A 13,989-nucleotide genomic window follows, 5' to 3' on the forward strand; every position below is an offset into this window, starting at 1 on the left:
TAAAAATGTATTTTATTTTTTTGTTTATATATGGGTACTTTTTTATTTTTCGCCCTAGGGATTTCCAGCATGGCCAAATATGTGTATCTGTAGGAGAAAGTTCTATATTGCATATAATACAATTTATTGGCCTTATATGTAATTCGAAACAGAAACTCAGATTAAGGTTTTTTATGTTATCAATGCATATGTCAATAATGAATATATCAACAATTCTTGACATATTGCATGAAAAACTTAAGCAAGGTCTTTCATCCATCATTCCTACTTGATTTATCAAATAATATAACCTCATGCTGCATATAACGCAATTTATGGTCCTTTTTTATTCGACTAAGTAATTTTGTTAATTTTTTTTACATGTGGGCGTGCATAAGTAAATATCTCAGCAACTATATACACATGTATAATGTATTGCATTGAAACTTTATACAAGGGCTCCCACACAACCAACCGCCTTAACAAATGAAATAAAATGCCCTAGGAATTCTGGTTAGAAGCGATGAAAGAGGCGAGCGCGCTGTCTCTATGACAACTCATGTAATTTCACCGATATTTCGCTAAAGATCACTGGAAAACATATCTTATAAAAGTTATTTTAATATTTTCAGTAACAAACGCGTGTTTCCGGAACAATGGCGGATGCCGGTACCTGTGTCTCCCTACCCCGAATGGCGGCAGAACATGCGCGTGCCCTGATGACGTAGACGAGCTGACATGCGCAGAAATAGGAATTGTTACTAAGCGAAAGAAGTGATCACGTGACAACTTTAGGATATATTGTTGTGAAAGATGTGTGTAGTACAGCATACAGCAAACGTCTGTATATAGACAGAACAATGAGAGCAATACTCATTAACTACCTATTTTAACTTACAATTTTGTATTTTGTAGATCTACATCTTAACCGAAGTAATGTTTTATTTTAAAAAAGGTTTTAACCATGAATCTCTGTGCAATATATATTCTGAATAACATAGATCTAGGTATTATTTCTTTGTACTGGAAATTTAACAGCAAGTTGTTGTTGGTATTCGTACATTGGTACTTTGTGTAAATGTTTACACGTGTATTTGTAAGTGCATTATATATATATAAATGCTTTAATTTGTCTATAATCTTGGTTGTATTCACATGTACTGTATGAGTGGACAATGGTCAGTTACTCTTCATTCTAGTGGAATGCTTGGACATACATGTACGTGTTCTAGTATCTGTTTATATTGCCTTGTCTTGCAAGAGCGTAAGATATTTTCTCAAAACTACCGTTACTTTGTTTGAATGCACTTGTCTTTTGGAGATTCACCCCGCAATATGTCAGTATGATTACGTTGGAACTGTAGAAGTAGACTAAAAAATCCTCTCCTAAAAATATTTTGATTGACATCAAATTTACTAAACTCCTTGTTTCACGTGATAAAACATCGGAAGTGTTTACTTTTTTACTATATGGTACAGAGTTATTTAGCACAAAACAGTTTTCATTAAAGAGCTTGGTAACACTTATGCTTTGATATTTCTTTACAATAAAAGTTACAACATGTGTTCACAGGTTTTGTATTCACTACAACGATTCGGTTTAGTTTTGGCGGAAACAAAACTCATTGCAAGAGAACAAATAAAATGGATCTTGGTAAGAAACACGGTTTGGTAATAAAGTTAACATCATCATCATCATCATCAGCAGCAGCAGCAGCAGCAGCAGCAGCAGCAGCACACAGCAGCAGCAACATCATTAGTTATTTCGTAAACCAATTTTGGTCCGAAGCAAAACACGGAAACTACTACGTATAACTGATTGCAACGAAGAAAGATGGCTATGTAAAGCTCATTTTATGCTCCTCTCAGGGAGAAGCATATAGTCGCCGCTTTGTCCGTCCGTCCGTTCTTTCGTCTGTCAGTCCCACACTTCTAGAGGTATGTGATTTGTCCGGATTTCAGTAAAAAACATTGCTAAAAAAATAAATAATATATTTCATACGCCAGTCGTTTTTCCGCCTCATCACGAAGGGTTTGTAAGGACATGGTTCACCAAAACGACTACAATTGGTTCTTACTTGTTAAAACAACTTGATTATTCGACCAGCCTTGCGAACATGTGACTATTATTGTAGGTAACATGTGGGTATTGTCGAAGGTAACGTGTGGCTATTATCGCAGGTAGCATGTGTATTTGCTCTCATCGTCGAAAACCCATGACACACTATAGCGCTAATGGAAGAGGGTACCATGGTTGCCGACGATGATTGGCTATGGATATGTTACAGATTAATATAGGCGATCTTTTGACGTGGTTTCGCTTTCATATCTGCAGCACTGAGGGTTTTACTATGAAGCGGAGATCTAAATGATTTGTATAAAAACGTGCATTGCGACTGTTCCACATACAAAGGATGAAAGAAGATTTCATATCATAAATGAAATAAAACGAGAAATATTCGAAATAAACTATAGATAATTTCGTAAACACTGTGTAAGAACACAGTCCATTCAAATTAAGTCCATTTAGACAAAATTCACCAAAATAATTTATAGGTCCGTGCACAAACTTGATACTTAAATTATTAAGTTCGGGGATAATTGTTATAAAGCATGCACAACTAACATACTTAGTTCATATTTACGGCCCGCCAAATCGTTTTTTTTTACGCCTGCTGGTAGGCCTTCGACATTTCACGCTCATGTATGACTGAGTCACGACATTACACGCTCATGTACGACTCTGTTACGACATTACACGCTCATGTACGACTCTGTCACGACATTACACGCTCATGTACGACTCTGTCACGACATTACACGCTCATGTACGACTCTGTCACGACATTACACGCTCATGTACGACTCTGTTACGATATTACACGCTCATGTACGACTCTGTTACGATATTACACGCTCATGTACGACTTTGTTACGACATTATTCGCTAACATACGACTGAGTTACGACACTACACGCTCATGTACGACTCTGTAACGACATAACACGCTCATGTACGACTGAGTCACGACATTACACGCGCATGTACGACTCTGCCACGACATTACACGATCATGTACGACTCTGTCACGACATTACACGCGCATGTACGACTCTGTCACGACATTACACGCGCATGTACGACTCTGTCACGACATTACACGCGCATGTACGACTCTGTCACGACATTACACGCTCATATACGACTGAGTCACGACATTACACGCTCATATACGACCCTGTTTCGACATTACACGTTCATATACGACTGAGTCACGACATTACACGCTCATATAAGACTAAGTCACGACATTACACGCTCATTTACGACTGAGTCACGACATTACACGCTCATATACGACTGAGTCACGACACTACACGCTCATGTACGACTGAGTCACGACATTACACGCTCATGTACGACTGAGTCACGACATTACACGCTCATGTACGACTCTGTTACGATATTACACGCTCATGTACGACTTTGTTACGACATTATTCGCTAACATACGACTGAGTTACGACACTACACGCTCATGTACGACTCTGTAACGACATAACACGCTCATGTACGACTGAGTCACGACATTACACGCGCATGTACGACTCTGCCACGACATTACACGATCATGTACGACTCTGTCACGACATTACACGCGCATGTACGACTCTGTCACGACATTACACGCGCATGTACGACTCTGTCACGACATTACACGCGCATGTACGACTCTGTCACGACATTACACGCTCATATACGACTGAGTCACGACATTACACGCTCATATACGACCCTGTTTCGACATTACACGTTCATATACGACTGAGTCACGACATTACACGCTCATATAAGACTAAGTCACGACATTACACGCTCATTTACGACTGAGTCACGACATTACACGCTCATATACGACTGAGTCACGACACTACACGCTCATGTACGACTGAGTCACGACATTACACGCTCATGTACGACTGAGTCACGACATTACACGCTCATGTACGATTCTGTCACGACATTGCACGCTCATATACGACTGAGTCACGACATTACACGCTCATGTACGACTGAGTCACGACATAACACGCTCATGTACGACTCTGTCACGACATTACACGCTCATGTACGACTCTGTCACGACACTACACGCTCATATACGACTGAGTCACGACATTACACGCTCATATACGACTGAGTCACGACATTATACGCTCATGTACGACTCTGTCACGACATTACACGCTTATATACGACTGAGTCAATACATTACACGCTCATATACGACTGAGTCACGACATTACACGCTCATGTACGACTGAGTCACGACATTACACGCTCATGTACGACTCTGTCACGACATTACACGCTCATGTACGACTCTGTCACGACACTACGCGCTCATATACGACTGAGTCACGCGATACACGCTCATGTACGACTCTGTCACGACACTACACGCTCATATACGACTGAGTCACGACATAACACGCTCATATACGACTGAGTCACGACATTACACGCTCATGTACGACTCTGTCACGACATTACACGCTCATATACGACTGAGTCATGACATTACACGCGCATAAATGGCTCTGTTACGACATTACACGCTCATGTTCGACTCTGTTACAACATTATTCGCTCATATACGACTGAGTCACGACATTTTACGCTCTTGTTCGACTTCATTACGACAATTTCGCACATGTATAGGTTCTATGACAATGTTTCACGGCTGCTGACATAAGCTATTTTCCATCTCGTTGCCAGTTGTTGAAAATCCACTTGACCACAATCAGCCACTACTACTTTGGAGGAAACAGTTTCATTTGTAGTCGAAAGATTAAGAATGTCAAAGTTAAACGATATCGTAACAAAACGTTTATTGCTCAACATTGCGTCATGATGGCTCACATGCTGACAACGTCGACCCCATTCGTGACGCCGGATTTCACTTGACGTAACGTCATTACTTAGCAACGTCAAAATAATCCTCAACATCGAACGTCGAACGCTCTGCACAGTTCAAATCTCAAAAAAATAAAACAGTTATTGCAAATAATGTTTCAATTGTTCTTTGAAAAGTCATGGACCGAGTGTTCGGAATAAGAAGGGTTTCTCGGGAGATGGCGCTGCAGTACGTGCCAGGGGATTGCCACGTCTGTTTCCAATCCGGCGTCCGCGTGCGGCGTTTGACATGTGGCCGCCATAACTACTGCCGCATGTGTGCAGACTTTCAGCCTAGGCTGGTCAACGGGGATTTTTCTTGCAAGGTACATTTAGTGTTTGTCCACAGTTACACTGACCATGCAGTTTGATTTTTATAGAGATACACGAGTTTGAACAATACTTATAAACTGCATTAGCATATTGTTAAATAATGGAATTTCGCTCACTTCCTAGCAATGTCAAGACGGAAAGAGGAGGCGAGGCGGCGACCGGGCTATCATTGACGACTTTCTTGCTTTGAGGACAGGGACGCCAGCGACACTTACTGGCGACCAAAGGGCGCCTGCTGGTTGAAAAAACACACTTTTTGTTGGCTACTTTTAGAGCATTTGTTAAATCTGCATTAAAAGACAATGAAGTTGATTGTTAGAAAAGCATCCATTTTAGAATCATATAATAAGATCTAATATCAAACAATTATTTGGATTCATAATTCAAAGACCACCGTTAAGCGTTTCCGGAAAGCGATAAAATGAATGTAATACTGAGAATTAAAAGTCACACTTGACTTAAAGGTATTAAATAGGGAATCCCGTATGAATTAAGTGTACATTAACAGAAAGAAATATTTGTAATCAATTTTTTTTTCAAAGCACAATTTAAGCCTAGAAATAGTTTCAACAATAGGTCAAGCCATTTCACGTGTTCTATTTTAAATAATAAGCGTAAAAGCATTACTTGTATATCTGTCTGATTATATAATTTGTTTGATTAGTTTAAGTGATACTCTTATTCAAAAACAGTATATACACATGTATAACAAACATAAATTTTGACTGATAAACCTTTTTGCTACTTGCTGAATAATGCATTATGGAAAATATGTATTACTGATAACAAGATTGTAACCGTTTATTGAATAGAAAAAAGCGCAAAAATATTAAATGATTGTAGAATGCTAAAATATTTACTCTGGTCTACTATACTCTCATACCGTGTTTTGTGGTGATTTCTTTCAAATTAAACTGGGAATCCTTCAAAAGAACCATTGTTTTCGACATTTATTCATCCTTTTTGGAATATTAAAACACTTTTATTAATCGTGATAAATCTTATTTGGGAGAAAGAGTGCATCTTTAATTAACAACTTTTATCAATAAGCAAATTATACTCATTCAATTGAAAACAAAAGTATCTGGTGTCATCAGGCATAAAATGAAAAATGATGGCTCTACAAAATGACAATGACAAATATATTGATATATCGCATAGATGCAGAAACAGTGGATGACACTGACCTGGATGGGAATAACGCTGAGTGGGAACATCTCCTGCAGCCCGCCTCTACGAGTAGCACCCTCCCCCGGGCCTCCAGTTTCCAGGAGGAGTTTCTGCCGATCCCCCGAAAGAGCTCCTTCTTGCATCTGGTGATACCCACCGCTTCCAAAGAATCCTCCGACTCCAGCCCCAGTCCCAACCAGCCAACCATGATTCAAGCGACCGTCACGCAGCTGCTGAGCGCCAAATTGGAAAACCTCAAGCAGGTCAGGCAGACAAACCAGACCCGGAGCGGAAGTTCATCAGATAGTAGTGTCTGCGCATACACTGTGCACGCCATGCCGGAAGTACTCCCCAGATCGGAAATGCCTTCGCCGGTGCCGCGTACGCCGCCACCTTCGGCAAGAAAGGCTGATGAAAGGTTTAATATTGTTGAAGAAGAGAGGGGGTCGTCCCCATGCAAGGGTGCGTGTTTTTTCTCATGTTACAAACCGTTTTCTTTAGCAAAGTTTGCATTATATTATTTACGTATATAAATCCAACTTTCTATTTTCATTTCCATCAGCGTTTGCTGCATATATGAAAACAATTACATGTTATATGTAATTTTGATATTCAGATATACACTTATATTTTTTTTATTTTGATAGCAACAGTCAAGAGTTGTAGTTGTATTCTCTCGAATCTATTTTCATATAATATACAATCGAACCTTGTTGGCTCGAACTCCCAGGGACCGGCGAAAATACCTCGAGCTTCTGAAAAATCGAGCCATGCGGGGTTTTTAACTTCGCACTCCAAAGAAATCGGTCCTTTACATCTAGTTCGAGCAAACGAGTAATTCGAGCCAAGCGAGTTCGAGCCAACGGGATTTGACTGTGTTATTGAGTTATATGATTTATATCCACATCATAAATACGGAACTATTGGCAGTCATTTAGAATGTACGAATATAATGGTATATATATATATATATATATATATATATATATATATATATATATATATATATATATACATTTTGCAGGTATACGATCTCGGAGCGATTCTATTTGGTATGATGTAGACGAAGCGTTTCCTAAATCGGAATCCCAGATGGAACTGGAACAACTGAAAGATGATATCGGGGATATAGAAGGCCCGGGGTTTTCCTCATCAAGTTCGAGATCAGCGTCATGTGACTCGCTGACGTCATCAGGGAGATCCTCACGAAAACAAAACTTTGACTCGTTTTGGGATTCTTAAAACGATGAGAAAAACATATTTCATCATATGACTTTTCAGTATCTTATTAAAAAAATAATAATATAAATTGCCTGTGTCATTGTATTGATGTGTTTGGATCAAGCTATTCTATACTGCGAAAACATGAATGAAACATTTCAAAAAAGATCATATTAGGTAATATATACAGTAAGAATGTCGTATTTCATTTTGTCAATAATCTAATAAAAATACCCTGATATTTTAGACAGTTAGTCTTGATCAGTCCGTTCATGATTTATTCTTATTTATTTATACTTACTTTTTTTAAATGGAACCTGGATTTTACAATTCCCTATCAAAATATTCTCTCATTATTTTTTTTTAAACCTTCGAATAAAATCCTATACTGCTTTGAGAGAGAACGGGCTGACTGTTCACAACTTTGTGAACAGTTTGATGAAGTGACCTTTGTTAACTTTTGAATGTGAACTATTGTTTATCTAACATCATTAAATAAAACGAATAAATCTAATTTATTTTTAAAAGCACCCTTAAGAGCTGTATATCACAAGTGTGGCCCTCAGACTTACAGAATGTAAACAACGATGATGTTAACAATGTTGTAAACTTTAACACAGTTCTGAACAATCGGCCCATAGATTTGACAAATTTCAGCCTATTTTACGTTTAAATTTTGATCGCTCTTACCATAACTGCCATTGGTAGCGAATGGTATAATGAAAACTGATGAAGAATTGAGGTTTGTAAAATTGTTGAATCCCATACTATCCCAAAACATGACACCAAGAATGTATGGTTTACACCCGGATCATATCGTTCCTTAAAACTAAATAAAACATGAACTTTTGAAACGTGTTCATGTTTTACCTTCCCCGCCCACTTTGCAATGTATATGGACCTTAAATGTTACTAAGTGTACGATAAAACATGAACGTTGAAATAGAGCCTCGACAAAGTGCATTAATATAGTTCTATGTAGAAGTGTATGAAAAAAACAACATTTTAACAGTTTATTCAATATCTTTACAGTGTCTAAATAACTGAGTAATGATATAAAATCGCGCTCATTGACAATTCAAAGGCTTTTGATAGTAGTGTTAATAGTTGTTGTATGATTCAAAATAGTTGTTCAACCCACGAAGGGTACAAATATGCGTGAATGTCACAATAAAACATTTATACTAATGGTATTTGACATCGAAATACCATATCGCATTGCATTATAAACTTGTTCATGGCAAGCGGTAAAAAATTAAGAGTATTAATTCAATTTAACTGAATCACTAGACTGATTATCAAAAGTCGATAGCTCACGCTTGGTTGTCATCAGAACAGGCAGACGACATATGTCAGACTGGTTTCGCGTTATTACTTCCGGGTAGATTTCGCGCCATTATGTCATGGCGGACACACATTTTCTTGAGTATAAATACTACCACTCCTCATTTTAGATTTATTGTAGGATTTCATCCACAAGTAAGTGTTTGTATTTATTTCTGTATTTTCATTTTTTATTTATATATTTACCTCATATTTAAGCAAAATCGCTATAAATATTTAGTTTATCTGTATTAAAATCCTTACAGATGATTTGTATTTATTTGTTATTGATTTCAATAGGCAAAAGAAACAATTTCCAAATAAATAGATGTTGTTCAAATATGTATACATATAAAACAACCAGCGCATTCATTTCTCTGATATACTTAAGCACCCCATTCCATATACGTTGATCGTTTATAGCTGAATTTCCGTGATTTTCAGACACTATGACACTTTCACTGATCGTTGTGGTATTGTCTGTGGCCGCTTTGGCCCAGGCACAGCCACATTCCGGTGGGTGGGACAACAACAACTGGGACAACAACAACGGCTGGAACGATGACAGATGGAACAACAACAACGACTGGAACAACAACAATGACTGGAACAACGACGAAGGCTGGGGTCACTCAGGAGGATGGGGTGGTTCTTCCGGCAGCTGGGAATCTTCCGGAAGTATCGGTCACGGCGGCGGTGTCGGCAGCTGGGGATCTTCCGGAAGTATCGGGCACGGCAGCGGTGTCGGCAGCTGGGGCTCTTCCGGAAGTATCGGGTACGGCAGCGGCGTCGGCAGTTATGGCTCTTCCGGAAGTATCGGCTATGGCAGCGGCTACGGTTATGGCGGCGGTTACGGTAATTCTTTCGGAAAGAGCTACGGGGGCGGTTTCGGCCAGTCTTTTGGGAAGAGCTACGGAGGCGGTTACGGCAAGTCTTTCGGAAAGAGCTACGGAGGCGGTTACGGTTACATGAAGCCCAAGATCCATATGCCCATTGGTAAGCATTAATTGATTTTTTTAATATTCGAATATAACAAAGTCACTTTATACATTCGCTTCATAAATGAGCCTTTCCAGCGAACAAATGGTCTCACATTTATTCAGAGCGATTTTGAAACCATTGACTGATGTAATTCATACAAGGTCTCGCATTTATTCAGAGCAATTTTGAAACCATTGACTGGTGTAGTTTATACAAGGTCTCGCATTCCTTAGATTTTGCCCATTTTGCTTAAGTCGAAATGTGTACACTGTCGAAGATGAATTACATATGCTGTTAATTTGTCCACTTTATAACGACTTGAATAATGAACATTTTATGCCACAATGGCTAAATATATTTGTGAGTGTTGCTCTATTTAATGCTATCATGTCGAGTGATCAGGAAGAACATATACGTTGTTTGGCAAACTTTTTACTAAAAGCATTTTCTTTAAGAGATGCAACTATTCAAGTTTAAACAACATTCAATTACGAACATAATTATATTTTACAAACATGTTTAAATATTGCCTATATACTTATTTATGCACCAATGTTATCGTTTCATAACCATTCTATGTGTTACTGTACATACATGTGCATGTCTATTTATTATTTAAATTATGAATATGTCATCTATATAACAGAGGTGATACTGTGTATTTTGGGCTGGAGGCCTCGTACTACGTAATAAACTATTCGTATACATTCATTCATTCATTCATTCATTCATTCATTCATTCATTCATTCATTCATTCATTCATTCATTCATTCATTCATTCATTCATTCATTCATTATTCATTCATTCATTCATTCATTCATTCATTCATTCATTCATTCATTCATTCATTCAGAACAATTTTGAAACCATTGACTGATGTAATTCATACAAGGTCTCGCATTTATTCAAAACAATTTTGAAACCATTGACTGATGTAGTTCATACAAGGTCTCGCATTTATTCAGAACAATTTTGAAACCATTGACTGATGTAGTTCATACAATTAATTTTAAAGTAGGAAACACATCTTAAACATTCATTGACTATAGGATGTATGGTTGTTATCATGTGTACAATGATAACCGTTTGTTATGTAGGTAAGAAAGTTCTGCCTCTTCCCAAACCCATTATCCCCGTTCCGGTGGTCCCCGTGCCCATGCCCGTCCTGATGCCCACACTCCCCATCATCCATAAACCAGTCTTCGGCAAGAAGATGATCGGAGGTTTGTTTCTTGTTTCTTTCACATGTCATTAACATTATAATGCAGCGCATTTCTTGTTATTGTGCGCAAAGAGTTTGTATATTGTATCCAGATTTCTTCTTGAAATGAGCATCGACCTTTTAAATTTACGTTACTATTTGATATGACTTTCGATATACAGGCATACATTCTGTTTATATTTTCATCTTAATTAAATGACCTTTCAAAACAATTTGGGTTTATAAACTGAAATATTTCGATCGCTTGAAATGAATATTTGATATGCTTCGTCAGGATACGGAAAGATCGGAGGCGGTTACGGAAAGATCGGTGGTTACGGAAAGATCGGAGGCGGTTACGGAGGAATCGGAGGCGGTTACGGAAAGTTCGGTGGAGGTTACGGAGGAATCGGGGGAGGTAGCATTGGTGGTATCGGAGGAGGTTACGGAAAGTTCGGAGGCAACTACGGCAAGCTCGGAGGAGGATACGGAGGAGTTGGGGGCGGTTACGGGGGTGTCGGAGGCGGCTACGGAGGAATCGGAGGTGGTAGCATTGGTGGCTACGGTGGAGGGCACGGCGGATTCGGAGGCGGACACGGAGGAATCGGAGGTGGTAGCATCGGTGGTTACGGTGGAGGGCACGGAGGAATCGGAGGCGGCTACGGAGGAATCGGAGGTGGTAGCATTGGTGGTTACGGAGGAGGGCACGGAGGAATCGGAGGCGGCTACGGAGGAATGGGAGGTGGTAGCATTGGTGGTTACGGTGGCGGTTTCGGTGGAATTGGAAGTGGTAGCATTGGCGGTATCGGAGGGGGCATTAGCTCCGGATACTGGGGAAACGACGACTGGAATAACAACAACAACAATATCAACAACCACTAAAACGGACCCAACTGGTGAACGTTTCAGCTAGTTCATTTATTGGGTTTCGAACACATTTTCACATTCGGAGAAGTTCCTTTTCTGAATGTTAGATGGTACAGTTTTCTTAAATTGAAGAACCCTGTTATTTGAAAAAATGATTTCAAAGCAAAAATAAACGTATTTATTTAGTGGAACTTATGGAATTAGCATATGTAAAGAAATAAGTTAGATTTTTTAAGATGATAATCTGATGGCGTTTTTATTACAATAAGCATGTTTGCATAAGCATGTTTGTTTTTCAAAATGAGTTCACCACTTACAGATTAATAGGGATAATTATTCGAAACAAACCAATAATTTGCTTAAAATGAAAAAAACAAAATCGATAAAAATGAAAATACTGTATTGGATAGAAAACATGAATGTAACTATGTAAAATGTGTAATATTGCTGAATTTGTATTCACTATTTATTAAAAGAACCGACCTGTAGACCTTTTGTGACACCAAATAATTTAAAGTAACCTGGCGTCAAATGTATAAATAATGCTAAACATTTGTCAGCAACATAAGTATTATTTTTGCACAATGAGATATATACATCATAAATAATTGTTATAGATTGACCAAAAAAATCTTGAGGATGTGGGGGAAATACAAATGAATAGTTTTGTGTTTTAGGATTTATTAATAAATATTACCCTTTCATACATTATAGCCTCACATTATTTTAAAAAATATAGCTGAATGTAACATTTGTTCGAAGTAAGTTTTTAGATCATTGTAACGGTCCGCTGTAGGTGAATGGGCGTTCATAGTAATGACCAGTTGACCCCTTCAGTGTCGAGCATGCTTTTTCCTGACGGGATCTGTTGGGACCCCTTCAGTGTCGAGCATGCTTTTCCTGACGGGATCTGTTGGCCTTGTTACATTATGTTTTATTAAACCTTTACTCTGGAGAAAAAATATTTTAAAGATACTTTAAGCACTACACGTTATACAATGAAAATAAACACGTACTGTCAGGCGAGATAAAGCAGCAAGGTCCCAGTACAAACAACAAGGTCGGTTTGTCATGCATAATTCCGTGTTGATGTAGAAATCCTTTGGGACTGTTGACTTATTGCTGTACATTGTCGTTGATAACAAATAAGTCTCTGTCTTTTCTTCTCATACACCTGTGTTATCTTGTATTTATGTTATCGCTCATTGTGTCTGTATATGAATGCATTTCTTAATAACTTATACCATGCAATATTTATTTATTTGTCCATGTATTAGTATTTGTGCAAACAGGACGTAAAGAATAAATGTGTTTTGTGTTGAGTTGATATATAAATATATGAAAAATAAAGTTTCAAAAATATATACCTGCTTGACTTTTTAACCTGAATCATACTCGAAATCACTCCTTTCTATTAATACAAGATTAATCCTAAATAATTTCAACTTTTGCGGGTGTTTAAAGATCCGACTACTACCACTCATACGATACACACTAATTGCGTCAGGTTTTGTGTTGACAATGTGTCATACAAAGTATCAAAGACGTCGCGAATGTTGTTGAAATATGACTTGAAGCAGATGCAGTTTACTAGCATACCAATTTTGAGGTAAATAGGCCAATAGAACATGACGAAGTTAACCAAATGATATTGAAAAGTAAGAATGGCAAAACATCGTCGCAGTTTGATAAACAAGCCGGATTTCACGTAAATTATTCAACCTGCGTTCATATTCTTACATTGCATTTCCTTATAAGTAAACTAAGAGCCCAGAAAAATAAACTGTTTTGCTCATTTATTGATTTTTCGGCCGCAATATTATGGAATGGGAATTTATTTTATTTAGTGGTGGGAGCGGTTTTTAATTTGATTGACAGTTGGGTTTTATTGTTATTTTATTATGATTAGAAAATGCAAACAGATGGCGATTGCATGGGTGTTAAAAATGCTATTC

At 38.1% G+C, this 13,989-nt stretch overlaps 3 protein-coding genes across 3 annotated transcripts in view; all 3 read left to right on the plus strand.

Moving 5' to 3' along the window:
- Positions 1–1,545, plus strand: part of LOC128208901 (nidogen-2-like) — a 32,370-nt gene extending 30,825 nt beyond the window's left edge. The window contains exon 24 of the mRNA XM_052912594.1: positions 612–1,545. Within this exon, the coding sequence (XP_052768554.1) occupies positions 612–757 (146 nt within the window). The 3' untranslated portion in view covers positions 758–1,545. The remainder of the gene's footprint in view (positions 1–611) is intronic.
- A 3,531-nt stretch (positions 1,546–5,076) lies between these two features.
- Positions 5,077–7,681, plus strand: LOC128208403 (uncharacterized). Its single transcript, XM_052911961.1, has 4 exons — positions 5,077–5,262; positions 5,393–5,507; positions 6,431–6,901; positions 7,464–7,681. Exons 1-4 carry the CDS (start codon positions 5,077–5,079, stop codon positions 7,679–7,681), a joined length of 990 nt encoding a protein of 329 aa, XP_052767921.1.
- Positions 7,682–9,432: 1,751 nt separating this feature from the next.
- Positions 9,433–12,049, plus strand: LOC128208404 (uncharacterized). Its single transcript, XM_052911962.1, has 3 exons — positions 9,433–9,979; positions 11,064–11,189; positions 11,463–12,049. Exons 1-3 carry the CDS (start codon positions 9,433–9,435, stop codon positions 12,047–12,049), a joined length of 1,260 nt encoding a protein of 419 aa, XP_052767922.1.
- Positions 12,050–13,989: the final 1,940 nt, after the last annotated feature.

This window comes from Mya arenaria, chromosome 11 (assembly GCF_026914265.1).
Source record: "Mya arenaria isolate MELC-2E11 chromosome 11, ASM2691426v1".
Classification (NCBI taxonomy): domain Eukaryota; kingdom Metazoa; phylum Mollusca; class Bivalvia; order Myida; family Myidae; genus Mya; species Mya arenaria.

What these genes read in the sequence shown, in the direction of transcription:
- LOC128208403 (XM_052911961.1), top strand. Translation starts at nt 5,077, where the DNA reads ATGGACCGAGTGTTCGGAATAAGAAGGGTTTCTCGGGAGATGGCGCTG. An exon ending in ACGGGGATTTTTCTTGCAAG is followed by an intron (nt 5,263 to 5,392) that starts GTACATTTAGTG and finishes CTCACTTCCTAG; the next exon opens with CAATGTCAAGACGGAAAGAG. An exon ending in GGGGTCGTCCCCATGCAAGG is followed by an intron (nt 6,902 to 7,463) that starts GTGCGTGTTTTT and finishes TACATTTTGCAG; the next exon opens with GTATACGATCTCGGAGCGAT.
- LOC128208404 (XM_052911962.1), top strand. Translation starts at nt 9,433, where the DNA reads ATGACACTTTCACTGATCGTTGTGGTATTGTCTGTGGCCGCTTTGGCC. An exon ending in CAAGATCCATATGCCCATTG is followed by an intron (nt 9,980 to 11,063) that starts GTAAGCATTAAT and finishes TTTGTTATGTAG; the next exon opens with GTAAGAAAGTTCTGCCTCTT. An exon ending in CGGCAAGAAGATGATCGGAG is followed by an intron (nt 11,190 to 11,462) that starts GTTTGTTTCTTG and finishes ATGCTTCGTCAG; the next exon opens with GATACGGAAAGATCGGAGGC.